The 27412-nt window shown below is 47.4% G+C and overlaps 1 protein-coding gene across 1 annotated transcript in view; it reads right to left on the reverse strand.

Moving 5' to 3' along the window:
* The window catches only part of LOC143766955 (oocyte zinc finger protein XlCOF8.4-like), a 1046781-nt gene extending 1028103 nt beyond the window's left edge, over positions 1 to 18678 (reverse strand). The window contains exons 1-6 of the mRNA XM_077254974.1: positions 18619 to 18678; positions 4035 to 4184; positions 3726 to 3905; positions 3519 to 3642; positions 3338 to 3435; positions 3049 to 3139 (exon numbers count right to left, since the gene is read on the reverse strand). Of these exons, the coding sequence (XP_077111089.1) occupies positions 3049 to 3139; positions 3338 to 3435; positions 3519 to 3642; positions 3726 to 3905; positions 4035 to 4112 (571 nt within the window). The 5' untranslated portion in view covers positions 4113 to 4184; positions 18619 to 18678. The remainder of the gene's footprint in view (positions 1 to 3048; positions 3140 to 3337; positions 3436 to 3518; positions 3643 to 3725; positions 3906 to 4034; positions 4185 to 18618) is intronic.
* Between the last annotated feature and the right edge of the window lie 8734 nt (positions 18679 to 27412).

Consider the following 27412-nt stretch of genomic DNA (forward strand, 5'->3'; position numbering starts at 1 on the left):
CCCTAAAAAACACATGGTGTAAAGGACATCAGTATGTGTGTCTTGCCTTGCAAAGGCACTCACCCCTCCAGGACCCTGGGTACCCCCTGGTAGTTTGTGCCTCTTCATTCATCTTGGGTACAAGTACCGCCGGTATGTCAGGATCCGCTGCGGGCTCTGCCATCTTTAGAAGGCAGTTGCCGCATTCAGTTTTCACCTTTATAAGGTAGGAGAGGTGTGCGCGCTTCTGGAGCAACTTCCTCCCGGAAGTGTCCAGCACACCGACTCCCCTGGCATGTGATGTCACTTCCTGTGCGACCGGAAGTCGTCACCTACACTTTGGTGCCAGCGTCAGTGAAGGACACGCCCCTTTTCCCGGACCAGCCTCCTACTCAGAGCAGACGCCGGGGAGTCCACCGGGGGGATGAGGCGCGGCACGCAGCAGCTCCCCCGGACCCAGGATTTGCCCTGACAGCACCGTGCATGATGCCGCCGAGTACAGCTGCCCCCACCGTGGACCTCAGCCTCCAGACTGGCAATCATCAGAGGGAAATCCCTCTGGAGGTAAGCGCTCTGCTACTGGCAGGAACAGGAAACCAAAACTGAGGAGAGAGGTGCCGCCCCCTTCTTCTATCTCTGCTGCAGGTTTCCTGTTCCTGGGGGCAGATGCCATCTCTCACGTACGGTGCTGTCATGGTGAAAGGAAAAAAACACAAGCATTACATACCTGGTAATGTGTTTTTTCATGAGACATGACGGCACCCTTATATTCCCACCCTGTTGATCACGTCATTAGTTGGGTGCATTATTAGTATTACACACTGCCTTGGGTGTCGGTGATTAGAACCATATAGGATGTATTATTTATGTGTACACTAACCTGCGGAGAACCTCTCGTACTCTGTAAAACAACTGATGTGGAGAGAGGAGCTGCCCCCTTTTATCTTGAAGGTTTCCTGTCCTGGAAGGGAGGATCCCCTCTCATGGTGCCGTCATGTCTCATGAGAAAACACATTACCAGGTATGTAATACCCGTGTTTCTAAGCCTCCCAATAGCCACAATATTATAGGCATTATCAACAATAATATCAATGCTATTATATGCATTATGTAAAAATGGGGGCAGGTCAGTGAGGGATCAGCGACCTGTCATAGGCCAATACAGATGAATATGTAATCAGCGCACCACATAAAGCCCCACCCCAGAGCAACACAAAGCCCCACCCCAGAGCACCACATAAAGCCCCGCCCCAGAGCACCACATAAAGCCCCACCCCAGAGCACCACATAAAGCCCCGCCCCAGAGCACCACATAAAGCCCCGCCCCAGAGCACGAGAATCTCACTAACTGAAAACTACAAATACAGATTACACAACAGTAAACCAGAGTTGCATTCATTTATGGTGGACCATTGGAGCTACTATGAATCCTGACCAGAAGATTACAGAAAATAATATTGCTCCCCATTTCAGGAGAGATTGTGCAGTAATCTGAATTTCTTAGGATAAAACAATGTAATTTATGAGGTGGAGTGAATCCATGAAACCAGGGCTGGAGCCAACACATCTCCTGCAGGCGGGAATAAATGTATATTACAGCCATCAGCCACGCACAGCTCAGAGATATATCATGGCACCGGTGTGATGGGTTTATGTAGATTATCACAATCCTCCTGGAAGTTAGGGCCCCGTCTCACATAGCGATTTACCAACGATCACGACCAGCGATACGACCTGGCCGTGATCGTTGGTAAGTCGCTGTGTGGTCGCTGGGGAGCTGTCACACAGACCGCTCTCCCCAGCGACCAACGATCAGGGGAACGACTTCGGCATCGTTGAAACTGTCTTCAACGATGCCGAAGTCCCCCTGCAGCACCCGGGTAACCAGGGTAAACATCGGGTTACTAAGCGCAGGGCCGCGCTTAGTAACCCGATGTTTACCCTGGTTACCAAAAAAAACAAACACTACATACTCGCCTTTCGGTGTCCAGGTCCCTTGCCGTCTGCTTCCTGCTCTGACTGAGCCGCCGTACACTGAGAGCAGAGCGCAGCGGTGACGTCACTGCTGCGCTCTCACTTCTCACTGTACGGCCGGCAGTCAGTGAGAGCAGGAAGCAGACGGCAAGGGACCTGACGGACATCAGAAGGCGAGTATGTATTGTTTGTTTTTTTTTACATTTACGCTGGTAACCAGGGTAAACATCGGGTTACTAAGCGCGGCCCTGCGCTTAGTAACCCGATGTTTACCCTGGTTACCAGTGAAGACATCGCTGGATCGGTGTCACACACACCGATTCAGCAATGTCAGCGGGACCTCAACGACCAAAAAAAGGTCCAGGCCATTCCGACACGACCAGCGATCTCGCAGCAGGGGCCTGATCGCTGGTACGTGTCACACATAGCGAGATCGCTATGGAGGTCGCTGTTGCGTCACAAAACTTGTGACTCAGCAGCGATCTCGCTATGTGAGACGGGGCCTTTAGTCGGTTTTAATACAAATTGAAAAGTCAGGATAAAGGGAAACTCTGTTATTGTCCAGAAATTCACACTTGGCCTCACTGCACATTTAATGTTGTCCATCATAAAAGTGAAGTTTGGCCAGAAAGACTGGACCTGGTCTTGTAGGGACCATATGATCACATTCAGCAGCACAGAAGGGAGAGAAGGGAGATTCATCCGATAAGATCTCAGGGTTCTAGGAAGCCAACAGCATCATTACCCTCCGCTTTCTCTTACAGGACCATCATCATATTTTTCTTCACATGATTTTCTATCTTGTCAGCACATTGTACGTACGCTGTCATTTGGCTTTATAGTTCACAGATCTGGGCAGGTAACAGCGTCTCCTAAACCCAGGGGGTCGGTGGATCTACCAGATTGTAAGTTCTATAGAAAAGGGCTTTCAATGACCAAAGTCATTTGAACAGTTTTGGGTGGAGGAGAATGTTGTGGTCTAGAGGTAAAATGGTGATCATGGTAATACGGCCGGACTACACCACCGATAAAGCAGCCACAGCCGGTGACTGAGAAGAATCTGTGACTTCTCTGCATTTAGTGGTCACTACTCACCTGGGTAGTCATATGTAGGAATCTCCTCTTTACACCACTCATCCCCCCTCACATATGTCTCTGTAGTATTAATATGGGTCAGATCTTCACCCTGAAACAAATATTATAAAAGTCACCGACAGATGGAGAAGTCACATCTATGATCAGCTCTAATCCTGCCATCTCCACCGTTCTCATTACACAAGTATAAAACATATAATACTGGTGGATAAAACAAGACTGAGCACAAGACCTTCACCGGCGTCTACACATCATAGGGGAGATCTCCTGACACCTTCTCTCCATCTACCTGATGGTCCTGAGGAGCATTGGGATCTTCTTGGTTACAGTCCTGTGGAAGAAGAGGACGGGGACATCTCGCTGGTGTTGTCCTCTTACTGGATAGATCTGGAGGAAACACATACAGGGAGTGAATTCATTCTTTACATACAGATAATTATAGGCCGTGTGTATTTAGTCCTGTCTATTACCTGGAGATGTGAGGGGCTGGGGAACCTCCATTATGACGTTCTTGTACAGATCTCTGTGTCCTTCTAAATACTCCCACTCCTCCATGGAGAAATAGACGACGACATCCTGACACCTTATAGGAACCTGACACATACAATGATACCGTCATCCCCCCGATCCCTTCATAGTGTTACTGTATAATGTCCCAGCATTCCCAGCAGTGTCACCTCGCCAGTCAGCAGCTCAATCATCTTGTAGGTGAGTTCTAGGATCTTCTGGTCATTGATGTCCTCATGGATCAGGGGGTGAGGTGGAGGCCCCATGATTGGGCTCAGGGGTCTTCCCCATCCCTCAGACACAGGGTCCTGACAGCGATCACTAGAGGTCTTCTTCACCACTGTGTAATCCTGGTAATGGAGAGACACATTAATAAATCTCACTACGGACATTTCCAGAGTCCTCACCTCTCCAGTTCTGTCCATCTGTTATTCCCATAGATAAGAATGATGTAATGTGACGTCATCAGAATCTCTCACCTCTCCAGTAAGCCGGAAGAGGATCTCTAGGGTGAGGTGTAATATCCTCTCCGCCATCTTGTCTCTGTCCATATCCATCTGTGATGGGTAAATCAGGAAAATTCTCTTTTGTAGAAGATCTTCACTGAGAGGATCCGATATTGTAGAGACCTGAATGAGAAGATGAGCCGATGTAACATCATAAGAATCCTGTGTAATAATACAATTACTGGAGATAATAAGGGAAACATATGAGGAGATTTATTATTTTACAGTATTTAGTTTCCTTCTTTACATCTACTAATAAATCCTATATATTTAGGCCACAGACAACAAGCAGTTTCCTCCTCGGAGTCGGCAGCTGAATACGTTTCTCATAGACTCATCTTCCATAACGCTAATTCTCGTCTCATTTACCGACCCTGGAATTGGCATTAGCAATACTGCAGGAGATATTCATTACACGCGACAGGAGAAACAACTACTTCATGATGAGGACGACATCTTCATCTTCTACTACGGCTCTAGAGACATATGTGGCCAGAGTCGGTCACTGACTCCATCACCACCGGCCGTCTATATGAAGGTTTCCCATCTTTCCCGCACTGTAATCTTCTATCACATTAGATCTCAGCTCTGATTCACACACACAAGTTTGTTTATAGCCTAGGAAGGGGGTAATACCCATGGAGCATCCCAGGCTATTAATATCAGCTCACAACTGTATACTGGCTTTTAACCCCTTCCCGACCCATGACGCCTATGTGGCGTCATGGAATGATCGCATCCCTGCAGATCGGGTGAAAGGGTTCATTCCTATTTTACCCGATCTGCAGGGAGAGGGGGAGTTGTACTTCAGCCTAGGGGGGGTGGCTTTGCCCCCACGTGGCTACGATCGCTCTGATTGGCTGTTGAAAGTGCAACAGCCAATCAGAGCAATTTGCAATATTTCACCTATGAAAATGGTGAAATATTGCAATCCAGCCATGGCCGATGCTGCAATAGCATCTGCCATGGCTGGAAATCATGTTCTGGCCCCCCCCACCACCCCCGATCTCCTCCCCAGTCCTCCGTTCTGTCCGGTACCCCCCTCCGTCCCCCTGTTCGCTCCCCCGTGCTCCTGTCCGCTCCCCCGTGCTCCTGTCCGCTCCCCCCGTCCTCCGATCCCCCCCCCTGTGCTCCGATCCACCCCCCCACCACCCCCTCATACTTACCGATCCTCCCGAAGTCGGTCCGTCTTCTCCCTGGGCGCCGCCATCTTCCAAGATGGCGGGCGCATGCTCAGTGCGCCCGCCGAATCTGCCGGCTGGCAGATTCGTTACAAGTACATTTTGATCGCTGTGGTAGGTTCTACCACAGCGATCAAAATAAAAAAATAATAAATAAACCCCCCCCTTTATCACCCCCATAGGTAGGGACAATAATAAAATAAAGAAAATTTTTTTTTTTCTTTTTCCACTAGGGTTAGGGTTAGAACTAGGGTTAGAACTAGGGGTAGGGTTAGGGGTAGGGTTAGGGTTACGGGTAGGGTTAGGGTTATGGCACGTGCACACAGAGCGGATCGGCCGCGGATCCGCAGCGGATCGGCCGCGGATCCGCAGCGGATCCGCAGCGGATCGGCAGCGGATTGGCCGCTGCGAATTCGAAGCAGTTTTCCATCAGGTTTACAGTACCATGTACATCTAAGGAAAACCAAATCCGCTGTGCCCATGGTGCGGAAAATTCCGTGCAGAAACGCTGCATTGTATTTTCCGCAGCATGTCAATTCTTTGTGCGGATTCCGCAGCGTTTTACACCTGTTCCTCAATAGGAATCCGCAGGTGAAATCTGCACAAAAAAACACTGGAAATCTGCTGTAAATCCGCAGGCAAAACGCAGTGCCTTTTACCTGCAGATTTTTCAAAAATCGTGCGGAAAAATCTCACACGAATCCGCAACGTGGGCACATAGCCTTAGGGTTAGGGTTGGAATTAGAGTTAGGGTTGGAATTAGGGCTAGGGTTTGAAATAGGGTTAAGATTAGGCTTGTGGTTAGGGTTACGGATAGGGTTAGGGGTGTGTTGGGGTTACAGTTGTGGTTAGGGTTGGGATTAGGGTTACGGTTGGAATTAGGGTTACGGTTGTGTTGCGGTTAGGGTTGTGGTTAGGGGTGTGTTGGGGTTAGGGTTGTGATTAGGGTTATGGCTACAGTTGGGATTAGGATTAGGGGTGTGTTGGGGTTAGTGTTGAAGTTAGAATTGAGGGGTTTCCACTGTTTAGGCACATCAGGGGTCTCCAAACGCAACATGGCGCCACCATTGATTCCAGCCAATCTTGCGTTCAAAAAGTCAAATGGTGCTCCCGCCCTTCCAAGCCCCGACGTGCGCCCAAACAGTGGTTTACCCCCACATTTGGGGTACCAGCGTACTCAGGACAAACTGGGCAACAACTGTTGGGGTCCAATTTCTCCTGTTACCCTTGCAAAAATAAAAAATTACTTGCTAAAACATAATTTTTGAGGAAAGAACAATTATTTTTTATTTTCACGGCTCTGCGTTATAAACTTCTGTGAAGCACTTGGGGGTTGAAAGTGCTCACCACACATCTAGATAAGTTCCTTCGGGGGTCTAGTTTCCAAAATGGGGTCACTTGTGGGGTGTTTCTACTGTTTAGGCACATTAGGGGCTCTGCAAATGCAATGTGACGCCCGCAGACCATTCCATCAAAGTCTGCATTTCAAATGTCACTACTTCCCTTCCAAGCCCTGACGTGTGCCCAAACAGTGGTTTACCCCCACATATGGGGTATCAGCGTACTCACAACAAACTGGGCAACAAATATTGGGGTCCAAATTCTCCTGTTACCCTTGTGAAAATAAAAAATTGCTTGCTAAAACATCTTTTTTGAGGAAAGAAAAATGATTTTTTATTTTCACGGCTCTGCGTTGTAAACTTCTGTGAAGCACTTGGGGGTTGAACGTGCTCACCACACATCTAGATAAGTTCCTTGGGGGGTCTAGTTTCCAAAATGGGGTCACTTGTGGGGGGTTTCTACTGTTTAGGCATATCAGGGGCTCTGCAAACGTAACATGATGCCCGCAGACCATTCCATCAAAGTCTGCATTCCAAAACGTCACTACTTCCCTTCCGAGCCCCGGCATGTGCCCAAACAGTGGTTTACCCCCACATATGGGGTATCAGCGTACTCAGGAGAAACTGGACAACAACTTTTGGGGTCCAATTTCTCCTGTTACTCTTGCAAAAATAAAAAATTCTGGGCTAAAAAAATATTTTTGAGGAAAGGAAACACATTTATTATTTTCACGGCTCTGCGTTATAAACTTCTGTGAAGCACTTGGGGGTTCAAAGTGCTCACTACACATCTAGATAAGTTCCCTTGGGGGTCTAGTTTCCAAAATGGAGTCAATTGTGGGGAGTTCCTACTGTTTAGGCACATCAGGGGCTCTGCAAACGCAACCTGACGCCCGCAGAGCATTCCATTAAAGTCTGCATTTCAAAACGTCACTACTTCCCTTCCGAACCCCGACGTGTGCCAAAACAGTGGTTTACCCCCACATATGGGGTATCATCGTACTCAGGAGAAACTGGACAACAACATTTGGGGTCCAATTTCTCCTATTACCCTTGGGAAAATAAAAAATTCTGGGCTAAAAATCGTTTTTGAGGAAAGAAAAATTATTTTTTTATTTTCACGGCTCTGCGTTATAAACTTCTGTGAAGCACCTGGGGGTTATAAGTGCTCACTATGCATCTAGATAAGTTCCTTGGGGGGTCTAGTTTCCAAAATGGGGTCACTTGTAGGGGAGCTCCAATGTTTAGGCACACAGGGGCTCTCCAAACGCGACATGGTGTCCGCTAACGATTGGAGCTAATTTTCCATTCAAAAAGTCAAATGGCACGCCTCCCCTTCCGAGCCTTGCCGTGCACCCAAACAGTGGTTTACCCCCACATATGAGGTATCGGCATACTCAGGAGAAATTGACCAACAAATTTTAGGATCCATTTTATCCTGTTGCCCATGTGAAAATGAAAGAATTGAGGCTAAAAGAAATTTTGTGTGAAAAAAAAGTACTTTTTCATTTTTGCGGATCAATTTGTGAAGCACCTGGGGGTTTAAAGTGCTCACTATGCCTCTAGATGAGTTCCTTGGGGGGTCTAGTTTCCAAAATGGGGTCACTTGTGGAGGAGCTCCAATGTTTAGGCACACAGGGGCTTTCCAAACGCGACATGGTGTCCGCTAACGATGGAGATAATTTTTCATTCAAAAAGTCAAATGGCGCTCCTTCCCTTCCGAGCCTTACCATGTGCCCAAACAGTGGTTTACCCCCACATGTGAGGTATTGGTGTACTCAGGAGAAATTGCCCAACAAAATTTTGGATCCATTTTATCCTGTTGCCCATGTGAAAATGAAAAAATTGAGGCTAAAAGATCATTTTTGTGACTAAAAAGTTAAATGTTCATTTTTTCCTTCCATGTTGCTTCTGCTGCTGTGAAACACCTGAAGGGTTAATAAACTTCTTGAATGTGGTTTTGAGCACCTTGAGGGGTGCAGTTTTTAGAATGGTGTCACTTTTGGGTATTTTCAGCCATATAGACCCCTCAAACTGACTTCAAATGTGAGGTGGTCCCTAAAAAAAATGGTTTTGTAAATTTTGTTGTAAAAATGAGAAATCACTGGTCAAATTTTAACCCTTATAACTTCCTAGCAAAAAAAAAATTTGTTTCCAAAATTGTGCTGATGTAAAGTAGACATGTGGGAAATGTTATTTATTAACTATTTTGTGTCACATAACTCTCTGGTTTAACAGAATAAAAATTCAAAATGTGAAAATTGCGAAATTTTCAAAATTTTTGCCAAATTTCCGTTTTTTTCACAAATAAACTCAGAAATTATCGACCTAAATTTACCACTAACATGAAGCCCAATATGTCACGAAAAAACAATCTCAGAATCGCTAGGATCCGTTGAAGCTTTCCTGAGTTATTACCTCATAAAGGGACACTGGTCAGAATTGCAAAAAACGGCAAGGTCATGAAGGGGTTAAAATGGGGGACCCCCTAAAAAAGTGATATAGGGTCCCCTATATTTAATAACCAGCAAAGACTATGCAGACAGCTGCGGGTTGATATTAATAGCCTAAGAAGAGGCCATGGATACTGCACCCCCCCAGGCTAAAAACATCAGCTCTTAGCCACATCTCTAAGGCTCATCTCTAAGATGCACCAATTCTGGCACTTAGCCTCTTCTCTTCCCACCAGCCCTTTAGCGGTGACAAGTGGGGTAAAGGTTGGGGGGACTGGTGACACCTTTGCATTGTCCGGTGACATCAAGCCCCGAGGTTAGTAATGTAGAGGTGTCAATAAAACGCCTCCATTACTAACCCCATAGTCACATTGTAAGAAAACATAGACACCCAGAAAAAAGTCCTTTAATTGTAAGATTGAAAAAGACTCCTTTAATAATCTCAATTAAACCATACTTACGACCTCGCCTAATTCCACCGAAGCCCTCAATCTCCTGTAATAAACCAAAAATAATAAAACAACAACAATATTCCTCATCTCTCCATCATTCTGTCCCACGCAGTAATTCATGTCTGGTGCAGAAATAGTTTCCAAACTGGACGGTGCCAAGATGTGACCGTCCAGGCTGAGAACCACTGGTGAATGAGCTGCTGCGAGTGCAGCCTCAGTGTCTAGCGGTGACATCACTGATGCTCCGTTCCCAGCCAGGCTGAACTGCGGTGACCACGGGAGAAACCCTGCCAGCACCGTGAGAAAGTTGTGCAGAGGCGAGTTCACCCGGAGAATTATTAAAAAAATACAGTGTGGGGCCCACTCTATTCTTGATAACCAGCCTTGCTGAAGCTGACAGTTGAGGGTTGCAGCCCCCAGCTGTGAGTTTTGCCTGGCTTGTTATCAAAAATAAGGGGAACCCACACAGGTTTGTTTTTAATTATATATTTACCGCACAGAAGCAGCTGATGAATACTCCTATCATCCGCTCCTGCTCTCACTGTTATTAGCAGGTGTCGGATGATGGGAGCAGTTGTCCCATCAGCTGACACCAGTGACCGGAGGTAACCTGTACACCTCCGATCACAGCTGAGTGCTCCTGCTGTTTTTGACATTGGGGAAACTGCGGCTCTCTGACCGGCAGGGATGGTTTCACCTCCTTTTAGAAGCGGTGTTTGCTGCGCTGTCATGCATATGACAGCGTGTCAAATGCTGTATTGCCGGGTGCCCCATTCAAGTGAATGGGGTTTGGGTCCACTCTGCTCAATGACTGGCTGTATGGACGCATCATGCAGCCTGCCATCTAGAGGTAGGAGAGCTGAGTGTGAGGTCACATCCGGCTGTCCTTGACTATTCTGCTGCAAATAAAGGTCAACCTGCGTATTTGCAGCATTTTTTTATCATCCATCCAAGTCAATGGGTGAAAAATGCTGCAAAACGCTGAAAGCAGTGACATGGTCTATGTCAAAAAAAAGCTGCAAAGCACAAAATCCTGATGACAAAAAAACCAATGTGTGTGTATGAGATTTCTGAAATCTCATAGACTTTGCTGGTAATGGAAAACTCAGCTGATAATTAGCATATAAAAACGCAGCAAAAACGCCCAGTGTTGGCTGTGATTTCACTACACGCGGCACATGTATTGCCGGCTTCTATTATGTCTTTTACCGAATGTTACCGACTTTTTCCGATCTTAAGAAAAATGCTCGTGTTACCGATCATGAATCCGAATGTACCATATTTGTGCCGAATTTACTTTTAGTGATCGTTTTCCGAACATATTCGCTCATCTCTAATTATGGCCACCACAACCTGCTACACAAAATAATAACCCCCACTCAGTATGGAGGAATTTACAGTCCACCACAACCCCAGTATAATGGCCCCTACCAGCCACACATTCAGTATGAGAGTCCCAACAGCTCTTCTCTTAATATGATGCCCCCACAATTCCTGATATAAACCCACACACACTACTCAGCCAACCCGGTTCCTGAGGAGCGCTGCTCTGGTCTGTGCGGTGTGAGTACTGAGGCTCCGTACTACAGGTGTGATGTAGTGACGTCATTGTGCCTGCAGTGCACGGAGTCTCAGACTCAGAAGTGAAGGCTGAATGGTGGATCAGGAGCTTTCCACTCCCTGATTCACTAATCTATTCAGCGGTATCACCGTCATGGGAATGTGGATATCGCTGTAATTGTGATGATGGGAAGGAGAGGGTGACCAATACCACACCCCACCGAGCCCTGTCACTTCATAGGCATCATAGCAACCGAGTGGGCTACCGTTATGGATGATACACTCCTGCCTATCCGACTATCGTATGGTAAATATCTCATAGATCCTGGGTTCATTAGTATTTGCACCAAGAATGAGGCTAAGTGAGTATTTATTAATTGTCGGTGGTCGGAGGTAGTCAGTGAGGTGGATGGTACCATATTGTGCATGTAGGGGGCAGTACTGTGGGAACATTAGAAAGTGGGGGGATGGCAGTACTGTGGGGACATTATACTGTGTGTGAGGGGGATGAAGGTACTATGAGAACATTATACTGTGTGTGGGGGTATGGTGGTACCATACCTCCCAACTTTTGAAGATGGGAAAGAGGGACAAAGGGGCAAATTTTAGGCCACGCCTCTGACCACACCCATTCATAATTAGTCACACCCATATCCACGTCCCAACCACACCCATTTAGCACTGCCGATCAAACTGTTTCATATACAATAATTATAAACAAAAAAATATGGCCACACAGTGCCCCATACTGTATAATGGCCACACATGATGCCCCATACTGTATAATGGCCACACATGATGCTCCATACTGTATAATGACCACACATGATGCTCCATACTGTATAATGGCCGCACATGATGGTCCATACTGTATAATGACCGCACATGATGCTCCATACTGTATAATGACTGCACATGATGCTGCATACTGTATAATGGTCACACATGATGCTCCATACTGTATAATGACCGCACATGATGCTCCATACTGTATAATGACCACACATGATGCTCCATACTGTATAATGACTGCACATGATGCTCCATACTGTATACTGGCTGCACATGATGCTCCATACTGTATAATGGCCACACATGATGCTCCATACTGTACGATGACCACACATGACGCTCCATACTGTATACTGGCTGCACATGATGGTCCATACTGTATAATGACCGCACATGATGCTGCATACTGTATAATGGCCGCACATGATGCTCCATACTGTATAATGGCCGCACATGATGCTCCATACTGTATAATGACCACACATGATGCTCCATATTGTATAATGACTGCACATGATGCTCCATACTGTATAATGACCGCACATGATGCTCCATACTGTATAATGTCCGCACATGATGCTCCATACTGTATAATGACTGCACATGATGCTGCATACTGTATAATGGCCACACATGATGCTCCATACTGTATAATGACCGCACATGATGCTCCATACTGTATAATGACCACACATGATGCTCCATACTGTATAATGACTGCACATGATGCTCCATACTGTATACTGGCTGCACATGATGCTCCATACTGTATAATGACTGCACATGATGCTCCATACTGTATACTGGCTGCACATGATGCTCCATACTGTATAATGGCCACAGTTCTCCATACTGTATAATGACATACAGGCACGCAGCTCACACCCACGCTCACACACACGCCCACAGCTCACACACACGGCTCACACACACGCAGCACACACAGACACGCAGCTCACACCCACGCACACAGCTCACACACACAGCTCACACATGCACGCAGCTCACACACATGCAGCATCACACACACATGCAGCATCACACACACACGCAGCCATAACACACACACACGTAGCCATCACACGCACGCAGCCATCACACACACACGCAGCCATCACAGACACACGCAGCCATCACAGACACACACGCAGCCATCACAGACACACACGCAGCCATCACAGACACACACGCAGCCATCACAGACACACACGCAGCCATCACAGACACACACGCAGCCATCACACAAACACATGCAGCCATCACACACACACGCAGCCATCACACACACACGCAGCCATCACACACACACGCAGCCATCACACACACGCAGCCATCACACACACGCAGCCATCAGACACACACGCAGCCATCACAGACACACACGCAGCCATCACAGACACACACGCAGCCATCACAGACACACACGCAGCCATCACAGACACACACGCAGCCATCACAGACACACACGCAGCCATCACACACACACACACAGCCATCACACAAACACACGCAGCCATCACACAAACACACGCAGCCATCACACACACACGCAGCCATCACACACACACGCAGCCATCACACACACACGCAGCCATCACACACACACACACGCAGCCATCACACACACACACACGCAGCCATCACATACACACCAGATACCTCATACACACACACACACACACACACACACACACACACACATGCAGCATCACACAGCTCACACACACACACACAATCTCCTCTGTAGTGCAGGGGCGGCTGATGTCCATGTGCAGCTCTTCAGTTTCTCCGGCTGCTCACAGCTCTGCACTGTCCCGGCACCTCCCCCGTCTCTCCTTCTCTGCCGGGATAGCAGATAAGAGCAGGAGAAGCCGGAGCTCCGTGCACACACAGGAGGTAGTGAGTCGCTGACCTTTCATCTTGATTGCTGCTGGCTCTCTCCCTCAGCGTGGCAGCGCCGCACAGGGGGCGGGGTCGGTCGGGAGGTGAGACCCAGCTTTTATAAAAAAAAAAAAAACAGACACAAACCTTATTCAGATGCCGCCCCCTGCTGCATTGTCGCCGCCCTAGGCACGTAATGCGGGGCAACTAATGTCCCGTCCGGGATCCCGGGGCTGACTGTCAAAATCAGGACAGTCCCGCGGGATCCGGGACGGTTGGGAGGTATGAGACTGTTTAAAGGAGTATGCAAGTCACATACTCAAAGTCATATAACCGCCTGCTGCCGTGTCTGGAGAATCCTAACAGCGTGCGATGTGAACGCTGTGAAGATTCAAATGTCTACAGTCACATAGAGCAACCGAGAACAGCGGCATAAATAGAGTGTGATGGGTTGTGGTGCAAGATTTGAACCGGACCCCCGCATCATATCTATCTATAATATAACACTGGGAGCATCACTGTGTCCGAAGCCTTTATAAACTGAGCAAGCGCCTGCGCAGTCTGGACTCCACAGAGTTATGCATCCGGGGATGAGAATTGTGGCCCAGGAGATCGCGGTATGCGTAAGCACTGAACGCATACTGAGATCTCTGACGGAGAAGCACGGACGTGCCAGGAGGGCAAGTATGCGATATTCCCCTGTCCCCGTTCAACCACTGGGCTACGGCTTCCGCGTCCTCTGGCTGTGACGTTCAGGTCAGAGGGTGCGATGACGTGCTTAGTGCGCGCCATCTGACTGAACAGTCTCAGCCAGAGACCCGGAAGACAGACTGGAGCACAGCGGTGGAACGGGGACAGGTGAATTTTGCAAGTGTTGGGGGCCTGAGCCATTTTTTTTTTATCGCAGCAGCATACGGGGCATATAATGCTATAGAGCATCTTATGGGGGCCATCAACCTTCATGGAGCAGCATACGGGGCATATGGATGGGAGCAGCACATGACAGAATGGGGGCGCAAGATGGGAGCAGCACATGACAGGATGGGGGCGCAGGATGGGAGCAGCACATGACAGGATGGGGGCGCAGGATGGGAGCAGCACATGACAGGATGGGGGCGCAAGATGGGAGCAGCACATGACAGGATGGGGGCGCAGGATGGGAGCAGCACATGACAGGATGGGGGCGCAGGATGGGAGCAGCACATGACAGAATGGGGGCGCAGGATAGGAGCAGCACATGACAGAATAGGGGCACAGGATGGGAGCAAATGACAGGATGGGGGCGCAGCACATGACAGGATGGGGGCGCAGGATGGGAGCAGCACATGACAGAATGGGGGCGCAGGATGGGAGCAGCACATGACAGAATGGGGGCGCAGGATAGGAGCAGCACATGACAGAATAGGGGCACAGGATGGGAGCAAATGACAGGATGGGGGCGCAGGATGGGAGCAGCACATGACAGAATGGGGGCGCAGGATGGGAGCAGCACATGACAGAATAGGGGCGCAGGATGGGAGCAAATGACAGGATGGGGGCGCAGGATGGGAGCAGCACATGACAGGATGGGAGCAGCACATGACAGGATGGGGGCGCAGGATGGGAGCAAATTACAGGATTGGGACGCAGGATGGAAGCAGTACATATCAGGATGGAGACCATATACCAACATAAATGCTCGCCACCCGGGCGTAGAACGGGTTCAATAGCTAGTCTATCTATATACACACACTGGTATATGTCCCTTATACTGGGCCTCATCTTGGTATATATATCCCCATCCTGGTAATATATATCCCTTATCTTGGTATATGCCCCCCGCCCCCCATTCTGGTGCTGTTCCTTAACTGCTTTATTACCTATGCCGTAATAGTACGACATAGGTAATAAACCCTGTTTCAGCGCGGGCTCCGGCGCTGAGCCCGCTCTGAACTGAGCATCTCAGCTGATCTATACAGCGGAGCCGCGTGTGTGTACGAGGTGTACTGAGCGGAGCCGCGTGTGTGTACGAGGTGAACCGAGCGAAGCCGCGTGTGTGTGTGTGTGTGTACGAGGTGTACCGAGCGGAGCCGCGTGTGTCTGTACGAGGTGTACCAAGCGGAGCCGCGTGTGTGTGTACGAGGTGAACCGAGCGAAGCCGCGTGTGTGTGTGTGTGTACGAGGTGTACCGAGCGGAGCCGCGTGTGTGTCTGTACGAGGTGTACCAAGAGGAGCCGCGTGTGTGTCTGTACGAGGTGTACCAAGCGGAGCCGCGTGTGTGTGTACGAGGTGAACCGAGCGAAGCCGCGTGTGTGTGTACGAGGTGTACCGAGCGGAGCCGCGTGTGTGTGTGTGTACGAGGTGTACCAAGCGGAGCTGCGTGTGTGTACGAGGTGAACCGAGCGAAGCCGCGTGTGTGTGTGTGTGTGTGTACACGAGGTGTACCGAGCGGAGCCGCGTGTGTGTACGAGGTGTACCGAGCGAAGCCGCGTGTGTGTGTACGAGGTGTACCGAGTGGAGCCACGTGTGTGTGTGTACGAGGTGTACCAAGCGGAGCCGCATGTGTGTACGAGGTGAACCGAGCGAAGCCGCGTGTGTGTGTGTGTACGAGGTGTACCGAGCGGAGCCGCGTGTGTACGAGGTGTACCGAGCGGAGCCGCATGTGTGTACGAGGTGAACCGAGCGGAGCCGCATGTGTGTACGAGGTGAACCGAGCGGAGCCGCGTGTGTGTGTGTGTGTACGAGGTGTACCGAGCGGAGCCACGTGTGTGTGTACGAGGTGAACCGAGCGGAGCCGCGTGTGTGTGTGTGTGTACGAGGTGTACCGAGCGGAGCCGTGTGTGTGTGTGTGTGTACGAGGTGTACCGAGCGGAGCCACGTGTGTGTGTACGAGGTGTACCGAGCGGAGCCGCGTGTGTGTGTACGAGGTGTACCGAGCAGAGCCGCGTGTGTGTACGAAGTGTACCAAGCGGAGCTGCGTGTGTGTACGAGGTGCACCGAGCGGAGCAGAGTGTGTACCGAGCGGAGCAGAGTGTGTACCGAGCGGAGCAGAGTGTGTACCGAGCAGAGCTGCTTGTAATTTTTGTGTAGAGCAATGAATTAATTGTGCCATGATTTGCTGTCTCATTATAGCACATGATGATACAGTGTCAGACTGTCACAAGGGCTTTGGCTTAGCCCTTTTATGCGTGGGGAAATAGCAGCCACAATAGCATCGTGTCGTCACCCTCTCCCAGGGAGCTGCCGCTGCTCCTCCTCAAATGCACCGACTGGAGACAGACGTGTCAGTGAGTCATCGATCTGTGACATCGACTACTCACTCACACTGGGCGCTCTGCAATAAGAACACAGCAGTGAGCAGCCGAGGCAAACAGAGGGAGGCTGTGAGTGTGTCCGTCCCTCCCTGCTCAGCCCCACTCTCATTCCGCACGATTATTATTAGCCAGGCATTATAATTAGCAGCTCCAGTCCACTCACACTCTGGTCTGCTGCTTACATTGCCGCTGGCACCCAGGCTGTGTTCGGCTGTGTTACTAATTACGTACCTCAAACTGAAACTAGAAGTGAGTCACTCCCCTCTCTCCCTCTCTGAACAGTGACGCTGGGAGACTCAGGAACATACAGGGGAAGGGGCGTGGCCTAACAAAAGGGGGCGTGACGGGAGGTCTCCTGCTGTCTCCCGGGATCACAGCGTCCTGCGCTGGACAGCAGGACAAAGAATGAAATCCGGGACAATCCTGCACAATGAGGGACGGTTGGGAGCTATGCGGTACTGTAGGAACATTATACTGTGTGGGGGTATGGCGGTACTATGAGAACATTATACTGTGTGTGGGGGGTATGGCGGTACTATGAGAACATTATACTGTATGGGGGGGTATGGCGGTACTATGAGAACATTATACTGTATGGGGGGGTATGGCGGTACTATGAGAACATTATACTGTGTGGGGGGGTATGGCGGTACTATGAGAACATTATACTGTGTGTGGGGGGTATGGCGGTACTATGAGAACATTATACTGTATGGGGGGGTATGGCGGTACTATGAGAACATTATACTGTGTGGGGGGGTATGGCGGTACTATGAGAACATTATACTGTGTGTGGGGGTATGGCGGTACTATGAGAACATTATACTGTGTGTGGGGGTATGGCGGTACTATGAGAACATTATACTGTGTGTGGGGGTATGGCGGTACTATGAGAACATTATACTGTGTGTGGGGGTATGGCGGTACTATGAGAACATTATACTGTATGGGGGGGTATGGCGGTACTATGAGAACATTATACTGTGTGTGGGAGTATGGCGGTACTATGAGAACATTATACTGTGTGTGGGGGTATGGCGGTACTATGAGAACATTATACTGTGTGTGGGGTATGGCGGTACTATGAGAACATTATACTGTGTGGGGGTATGGCGGTACTGTGAGAACATTATACTGTGTGTGGGAGTATGGCGGTACTATGAGAACATTATACTGTGTGTGGGGGTATGGCGGTACTATGAGAACATTATACTGTGTGTGGGGGTATGGTGGTACTATGAGAACATTATACTGTGTGGGGGGGTATGGCGGTACTATGAACAGAACAGATTTGGCGCCAAGCAAAGGAAAGGGGTGTGGGGAAGAATCTGAGGTACCAGCTCCTGGTAAAGTGCCCGAGGCAGCTGGGTGTGGGGCAGAACCTGCTTACAGGGCATAATGGGGGCATTACACTGTGTGGGGCCAAGAAAGGGGCCCTGTACTAGGAGAACACTCCGCTCCTCACTTCCTGTCCTCCATAGTTGGCTCGTATGTATCTATTACAGGAAACAGAACAACAACGTTATGGTTCTTATAAAGAGTCTCCTCCGTGCAGAAGGGGTTAATGTCCCCGGCTGCGCTCAGTACTGGGGAATCTCCACATACCTCCACCTGCAGAGCCGCACTCCACAGATATGGCTGCTCTGTGCGCACAGGACCTGTGATGAGGTCACAGGGGGAGGAGTCAGGGGTCACGTGATCCGCAGTGAAGACGCTACATGGAGACTTCGGGTATGTTTCCACGTTCAGTTTTGCTTCAGGCTTTGGTCAGGATTTTATGCAGGTAAAATCCTGACCAAAACTGCACCTGAGGTCACTGGCAGGTCACCTGCGGTGTACCTGCGTGTTTTGCTCATAGTAGCAACATGCTGCGTTTCGAAAAAACGCACCACGCATGCGTTTTCGCGGCAAAAACGCATGCGTTTTTTAACGCATAGTGGAGTCTGGATTTCATGAAATCCCATCCACTATGCTGTAACATCTGGACGCTGCGTTTTTGAGGCTGCGGAAAAACGCAGCGTCAAAAACGCAGCGTTTCCTGAACGTGGAAACATACCCTTCCCCTCAGTGACATTCCCGCCATTATTCGCCCTCACTACTGGCACAATCACCTCGCGCCGCCTTTTCTCCACAATGTTCTGTGTGGAATGTAACGTGTGATTTCTCTGGAGACAAATAGACCCCACACATGAGGGGATTATCACCGGTTACCGGACGTCTAGTATATGGCGGCATATGATTGTGCTATCGCCTCCACACCGGGAGCTAAAAGGCCGAGATCTCGTTTAGGCTACTTTCACACTAGCGTTAACTGCAATACGTCGCAAATGCGTCGTTTTGCCGAAAATACGCATCCAGCAAAAGTTCTTGCTGGATACGTTTTTTCGTCATAGACTAACATTAGCGACGCATTTGCGATGCATTGCCAAACGTCGCGTCCGTTTTGCGACGCTTGGGCGTGTGTTAGCGGACCGTCGGGAGAAAAAAACCTTACATGTAACGTTTTTTGCTCCCGACGGTCCGCTTTTTCCGACCGCGCATGCGCGGCCGGAACTCCGCCCCTACCTCCCCGCACTTCCCCGCACCTCACAATGGGGCAGCGGATGTGTTGGAAAAATACATCCGCTGCCCCCGTTGTGCGGCGGAGACCACGCTAGCGTCGGGAACGTCGGCCCGACGCACAGCGACGGGTCTTTCCCGACGCTAGTGTGAAAGTAGCCTTATTTACCCCCTTCCAGTGTCCGGCTAAGGGTCATATACGGCCATGCCCCTCTCCAGTCGCTGTGGGGTTTGGTAATAGGATGGAGGGCGGCGTCCATGCTTGGACTTCAGAGAGAGTAATAAAATCACAGCTCACCTTCCCTGTCCTTCACCCCTTACACCTGACCTGTTTAGCCAATTACCTGGAGATAAATGGTGTTACAGACTTACCATGAGAGGGGCATATAACCTTATACGTATCGCCATGGTGACGGATGGAAGACCGCACACAATACACCTGAGGGGCAGATTGAACATTTGATGCTGCCATTCGGGGTAACCAATGCTGCGGCAGTCTGTGAAAATGTCATTAATTATATATTTTCTCACTGATTGGTAGATTTGTGGTAATTCTCCTGGATGATATATTGAGTTCCTCATGTTCTCTGGAGGAGCATGGTGATCATGTCAGACAGGTTCTCCAGGTTCTACGTGACAACTATTTATTTGCTAACCTGGAGAAATGGCAATTTGTGGTACAGCAGGTCCAGGTCTCAGGACATTTGGCTTCTGCATTGGGGTTTCAGATGGACCCCGTTAAGGTCCAAGCAGTCCTTGATGGCTTCTAACCAAGGAACCTGAAAGCGTTACAGAGATTTCTTGTAGTCGAGATGCTGAGGAGCAAACAAGCGAAAAATAGGGTCTTATCTGATAACAAGATATAATGAGAATAGAGGAGTATTACACTCACCTGATAGAGCGGCACCTCAGCAACATGTTCAATGCATAAATCAGCTGCTGCAGGACACGGGGCCAAAGACCGAGCAGAATAGCTGATCCGGGTATAATGTGTCTGTACCTGCACTGCTGATGAAGACGATCAGATATGGAGATTTCCTTAAAAACGTTTATTCACATAGGTTTTCAAAGTCAACGTGTTTTACAGTCACGCAGGACCTCTTCCTCAGGACAAACCTGATAGCGGATGAACATGTCAAGCTTGGAACATTTTATATGCCGTCTTTTTGAAGAAAAAGAAAAAAGGCAAACAAAGCACAATACGTCAAAGTTCATGAGAAAGTCCGTCAAACAAAGATAAATTATGGTTCATGAAAAAAAAAACATTTACAAACATTAATTATATTAAAAAGTACTTATGAATGAAGTGAGGTCACCTAAAAGAATTAACAAACATTAGTGATGAGCGAGCACTAAAATGCTCGGGTGCTCGCTGCTTGGGTCGAGCAGATTGGTATACTCGGGTACTCGAACCGAGCAACGAGCCCAATGTAAGTCTACGGGAGACCCGAGCATTTGTACCACAATCCCCCCTAGGGGTCCTTTTAAGGTCTAAAAACGTCTGAAAATGATGGAAACTCTGCTCAAATGACACGGGAACATCATGGGGTTCGCCTCTGAAAGCATTTCTGACTCCTAGGTCCCAGCTGTAAGCAATGTTGTCAGTGTGACGCCATTCCCATAGAATGTAAGTCTGCAAGGACAGGGTCCTCTCCCCTCTGTACCAGTCCGTCACTGTAAACCTGTTTACTGTAAACGATATCTATAACCCTGTATGTAACCCCCTTTCTCATGTACAGCACCATGGCATTAATGGTGCTATATAAATAAATAATAATAATAAATAATAATTTTTACCGGTGCACCAAAAGCATACAAAAACGAAACCAAAATGTATTTTGCTGGGAAATATGTTAAGGCCCATCCTTTCCAGGGTAATGACTTGTATATAAGGCAAAATAATTAACCCCAGACCAAAATGTTCCTCCACCACTTGGGCTATGTTCACACGCAGCGTTTTTGATGCGTTTTTCAACTTTAACATTGCTTTCAACCAATACAAATGCATTCACTGGGAAATGTCATTGTAACATGTAACCTCCCTAGCTGCCATGTGGTGTGTGACACATAAGCAGACCCATCTTGTTTCACTTACGAAGGAGGGACTCAAAGTCACAGAGCCTATTTTTAGAGGGGCATTAATCTTCTTAAAGGGCCATTATTAAACAGTGAGTCTCCTATGCTGTTATTGCCTATGCAGTGAGTGGCTGGGCTGCCAAGAATTACAACGCACCCCAATAACCCTTTCTCGAGAGGTACAGGAAGGCCTCCTGAAAAAATGTTGCATTGAATGCAAGGCCTGCCCTGCTACCAAGTCATATGCACCCCAATAAGCCTTTGAACCCAGACACTGGATGGCCACAGGAAAACCCACTTCACATTCTTCAGTTGGTTCTGCCATACACATTCCTTATGCATTCAATGCAAGGGCCGACTTTAACCAAATTTGCACGTACCCCAATCCCACCTTGGAAGAAACATGGAGGAGGGCCTCCTAAACAAAACTCTCCCATTACCAAGGAGCGGGTCTTATAGACTCATACTCATATGGGCTGACCAACACTTCCCCATGGGGGGGTAAATAAAAAAAAAAATTCATGACAAAATAGTGTTTACTGTTTTGAGCTAGGGTAACACACAGCAAAAAAAAGGAGAATGTAAGCCTCAAAAGCGCACTTTGTAGCCCACAGATAGAAGAGGCGTGTCACGGAACTACCACACTGTAGAATTTTCTTTGTTTTAACCAAGATAGTGTATAGACCCAGGGTATTAGACAGACCAAAAATTGGAATGTATACATGAAAAAAAAACTATTTTTAGACCACACATAAAATGGACGTCGGACGGAGATAACAGACTGTTTCAATATGTGGGATGTATTTTTAAAATGTAAAAAAAAACACAAAATACTGTACACACCAAGGGTATCAGAGCAAAAAATGGAATGTATGTCTGAAAAGACAAGATTTGAAGACCACTGCTAGACCAGAAGTGTGACTGAGATAAGACTGTTTCAATATGTGGGATGTATTTTTTAAAATTAAAAAAACACAAAATACTGTAGACAGCAAGGGTATCAGAGCAAAAAATGGAATGTACGGCTGAAAAGACAAGATTTGAAGACCACTGATAGACCAAACATGTGACTGAGATAACAGACTGTTTCAATATGTGGAATTTATTTTTAAAAATAAAAAAAAACACAAAATACTGTATACACCAAGGGTACCAGTGTAACAGACCCAAAAATGCAATGTATGCCTTCAAAGGAAGGATTTCGACACCACAGATACACCGTGCGTCTGACGGAGATAAGAGTGATCAAAATGTGTTCTTGTTTTTTTTGGCCCACCAAAATTGTGTCCGTAAGTAGGCTATGCCACTAAAATAAAACATTTGGAGTACTAAAATTGTCCAAACATTTCCCCATGGGGGGTACATTTTAAAACAATCTTTTATGGGTATCATACACACCTTTGCCCCAAAATTGAATGGCTGTAGCAGCATACAACACGTTCACCATGGTGTTCTAGTGGCAGCGAATGATGATATGTTGAGAAAGGCCTCATTAAAACTAGGCCAAATGTTAAGGAACGTGTCTCCTCGACTTTTAATGTCCATACACGAAGTGCTTGGGCTGACAAACATTTCCCCATTGGGGGTAAATATTGTAAAAATTATACTATGGGCATCATAGAAACCCTTGACAAAAATTGGAGTGGCTGTAGCAGCATACAAGACGTTCACCATGGTGTTCGAGTGGCGGCGAATGATATGTTGAGGAAGATATGTTTACCCCATTGTGGGTAAATTTTAAAAAAATATTTTCTGGGCATCATAGACACCCTTGACAAAAATTGGACTGGCTGTAGCAGCACAGAACACGTTAACCTTGGTGATCTAGTAGCGGAAAAAAAGGAGACATAAGATAAATCAAACTGAAATCAAAGAAAAAAAAATAAAACGTGACTCCACCTATGAAAGAAAATAACAAAAGGGAGCAACGAACACAGGCTCATAAATATGAAGCCAGAATGTGTCCAACAAGATATGTTTGTCCCTAGCAACAGCTCAGAGACAGGGCTATAATTAAAAATATAATATAAAAGTCTTTGAATAATTTTCTATTGTAGAGGTATACACTACCTCATTAGATAACTGTCCAGAGATAGGAAAAATGGAAATATAAGAATAAATGGGAAGAATAGATATACATCTCATTTTTATGACATTTCCCCCTGGGGGAGTAACATTTCTTTTGGTTTCAAATTGGTAACAGGCATCATATAGACACTTTTGCCCAAAATTGCACTGGTGTAGCAGCACAGAACATGCTAAACCTGGTGATCTAGTGGCGGAAAATGAGAAGACATTGATGAAGGCCTCAGTAAAAACTAGGCCCAATGTAAAGCAGCGTGTGTCCTAGACTTGTAATGCCCATACACGAAGTGCATGGGCTGCAAAACATTTCCCCATTGGGGTTCTTTTTTTTTTTAAATAGTTTATGGGCATCATAGACACCATTGGCAACTATTGGACTGGCTGTAGCAGCATAAAACCAGTTAACCCTGGTGATCTAGTGTTGGAGAATGATGAGACATAAGGTAAATCATACTGAAATAAAAGAAATAAATACAAAATGTGACTCCACCAATGAAAGAAAATAACAAAAGGGAGAGGTGAACGCAGGTTCATAAATATTAAGCCAGAATGTGTCCAACGAGATATGTTTGTCCCTAGCAACAGCTCAGAGTCAGGGCTACAAATAAAAATATAATATAAAAGTCTTTGAATAATTTTCTATTGTAGAGGTATACACTACCTCATTAAAGGACTGTCCAGACTGTGAAAAATCTAATAATAAATGGGAAGAAGATATGTACAGCTCCTTTTGATGAAATTTTCCCCTGGGGGAGTAACATTTCTTCGGGTTTCAAATTGGTGACGGCCATCATATAGACACTTTTGCCAAAAATTGAACTGGTGTATCAGCACAGAACATGGTAAACCTGGTGATCTAGTGGTGGAGAATCAGATATCATTGATGAAGATGGATCGCCCCCCCCCCCCCGTGTAGGGCAATGGGATACTCGGAGCCGGGCCCTTCGGTTCTCATCGGGGATGTCACGGTGGCTGACCCGGTCCGTGGCCCTAGGAGAACGTCCGTTGTAAAATTGAGGGAAAGGTCTTTAAAGGGATAGCGTTCGTTACGCCACCTGTGGTATTCGGTCAGGGTGACCAACGCTGCTTAGGGGTCCGCTGGGGTGATGTAATGGCAGCTAGTTGGTATACCTTCCCACAGGTGAAGTATGTCCCCAGGGCTTCCCAGAGTGTAGATGATGGATGGTGTGAGGCGCAGTAAAGAACGAGGACACAAGGTTGTAGTCTCTTTACCTTTACTGAAGGCTTCAGCGTCCACAGTCCAGAGCACCGGATCACAGGGCAGGCAGAGTTCGGCCGGTCTGAAGGCAAATCCAGAGTCCCCTTATCCAGGTGGAAATCAGTAGCCTTCCTCTAGCGCCTGTGTGTTGTAGTACCCCCCTGCTGAGCTTCCTCACAACTGATGTTGGTGTTATGGATGTTATGTCTCTTTCTCTCTGTCCCCCAGATGGTATGGATAGGACAAACCCGTATGACTGATGCCCTGAGGCTTTTTATAGGGACCCTACAAGGCCCCGGCCTCCACAAGTTGCCACCGTGTCTCCTGGGTGTATGGTCGGGCAGCTAACGTGGAATTAACTGTCCTGCCGGTCTCTGAAGCAAGGCTTGGAGACGATTGCTTCCCCGGAATAATTCCAGGAATACTACAACATTTTGTGCTTATGGTATTGAAATGGTTCATTCTTTACCTCGGGGAGGTGATATGCAACGTCGGCTTCTTACGCGTGAAGCCTTTTGGATTTATTATCTTGGTACTAGACTCCCTGATGGTTTCAATAAGTGCAATGAGGTAATGTTTCACTATTAATTTGCATGTGGCGTCTTTTCCCTCCTCCCCTTTTTTCTGATCTCTTTTTCTGTGTGTTTTATGAATTTATTTAATGAGGATTTATATACAAAATTGATGTTTATATATTTTTGGACATTATTTTTTGAATAAAGAAATTTTGAATTTTACCCCAGGAGCTGGAAGCAATTTTGTATTCCCTAACCAATAAATTTCGTTCAACTTCACAATTGTGTTCCACTCTGTTGTTGATTCTTCACCAAAAATTTACATTTGGTATCTTTATGTTGGAAGCATGAAATGTGGGAAAAGGTTGAAAAGTTCCAGGGGGCGGAATACTTTCGCAAAGCACTGTAAGTTTTGGAGGAGGAAATTAGGAAAAAAAAATTGAATAAAAAAAATGTGGTCAATTCTGTACTTAATATCTCCGATCCTGGCATATATGGCCCCCTCACCCCCATCCTGATACACAAGGCCCCTCGCCCCCATCCTGATACACAAGGCCTCCTCATCCCTACCCTGGTATGCATGAATCCCTCCTCCCTATCCTGGTGTGCATGGATCCCTCATCCCTATCCTGGCAGGAATGATCGCCCTCATCCCTACTGTATACTAGTATGCATGGCCCCATCCTAATCCTGATATGCAGGGCCCCCATCTCTTCGTAGTATGCATGACCCCCATACTTATCTTGGTATACAGGGCCCCATCCCTATAATTGGCCCCCACCCCCATCCTGGTATGCATGGACCCATCAGAAAACATAAAAAAACAAACATTACACTTACCTACCGGGCGCTCCCTCGAAGCGTCCTGCTCCGATGCTGTCAGCTGCTTTATGCTTGTAAGCAGCACATGGCAGGGACGTTACTAGCAGAGCACAGCTGCCGGAGTACTCGCCCGGACTGTACACAGAAAGCGGTGAGTATTCATTGCTCTTCAGTAGCGCAGTGTCAGACAGCGGCTTCCTGCTGCTGCCGGCGGTCACGTGTGCCGCTACTTAAGAGAAATGAATATTCATTGGATTCATTCATCAGGAGACTATTTAATATTAAACTATATTCAAACGGGACTGGACGAAGAAAACCCTAAAATCATGCATCATGTTATCCAAAACAGTCGGAAAACCAGCCACATATTGGCAGATCCCAGACCTCAAACTATATACTTTGTAAGTTTATAAGCCACTCCAGTGTCAGGAATAGCTAGTATGTGACAATACAGTATATACCGCTCAGGGAACACTTAACTTTCAGAGATAATCTGCATATTCATACTAAATAATGGCACCGATCTTCCAGACATTATGATTGCACACATCCCTAGTCTTTATAACGATATTGCACTCATCCCTTGACAGACCGCAGCATGGCCATTAGTTAGAAGCTGCTATTGATCTTTGCAGCAGGTAAGTTTTCCCTGAGTGGTACATATCGGGCCATCTGAAAACGGAGTTTAGTCTAGGACAATTTGTCTGCACTACTAATTAACAGCTGTTACAATACCAAACTAGGGCAGTCCCTATAGGAGGAAAACACAAGAATTATACTGTATTGTCACATACTATCTATTCCTGACACTGGAGTGGCTTATAAACTTATGAAGTATATAGTTTGAGGTCTGGGATCTGCCAATATGTGGCTGGTTTTCTGACTGTTCCGGATAACATGATACATGATTTTAGTTTTTTTTGTCTAGTCTCGCTTGAATATAGGTCAATATTAAATAGTCTCCTGATGAGTCGCCTTTGGTGAGGATGATGAAACCCGTAGAAATGAGAGGCTTGGAGAGTGAGTGTGTATATGTCACCTCACCCTATATACTGAACTGTGGGGTACATGTTTTTTCTATTAGTCACCTACTGACTAATCTTCAGGGGTTGAATTATGGGTA

The sequence above is a fragment of the Ranitomeya variabilis genome, chromosome 4 (assembly GCF_051348905.1).
Source record: "Ranitomeya variabilis isolate aRanVar5 chromosome 4, aRanVar5.hap1, whole genome shotgun sequence".
Classification (NCBI taxonomy): domain Eukaryota; kingdom Metazoa; phylum Chordata; class Amphibia; order Anura; family Dendrobatidae; genus Ranitomeya; species Ranitomeya variabilis.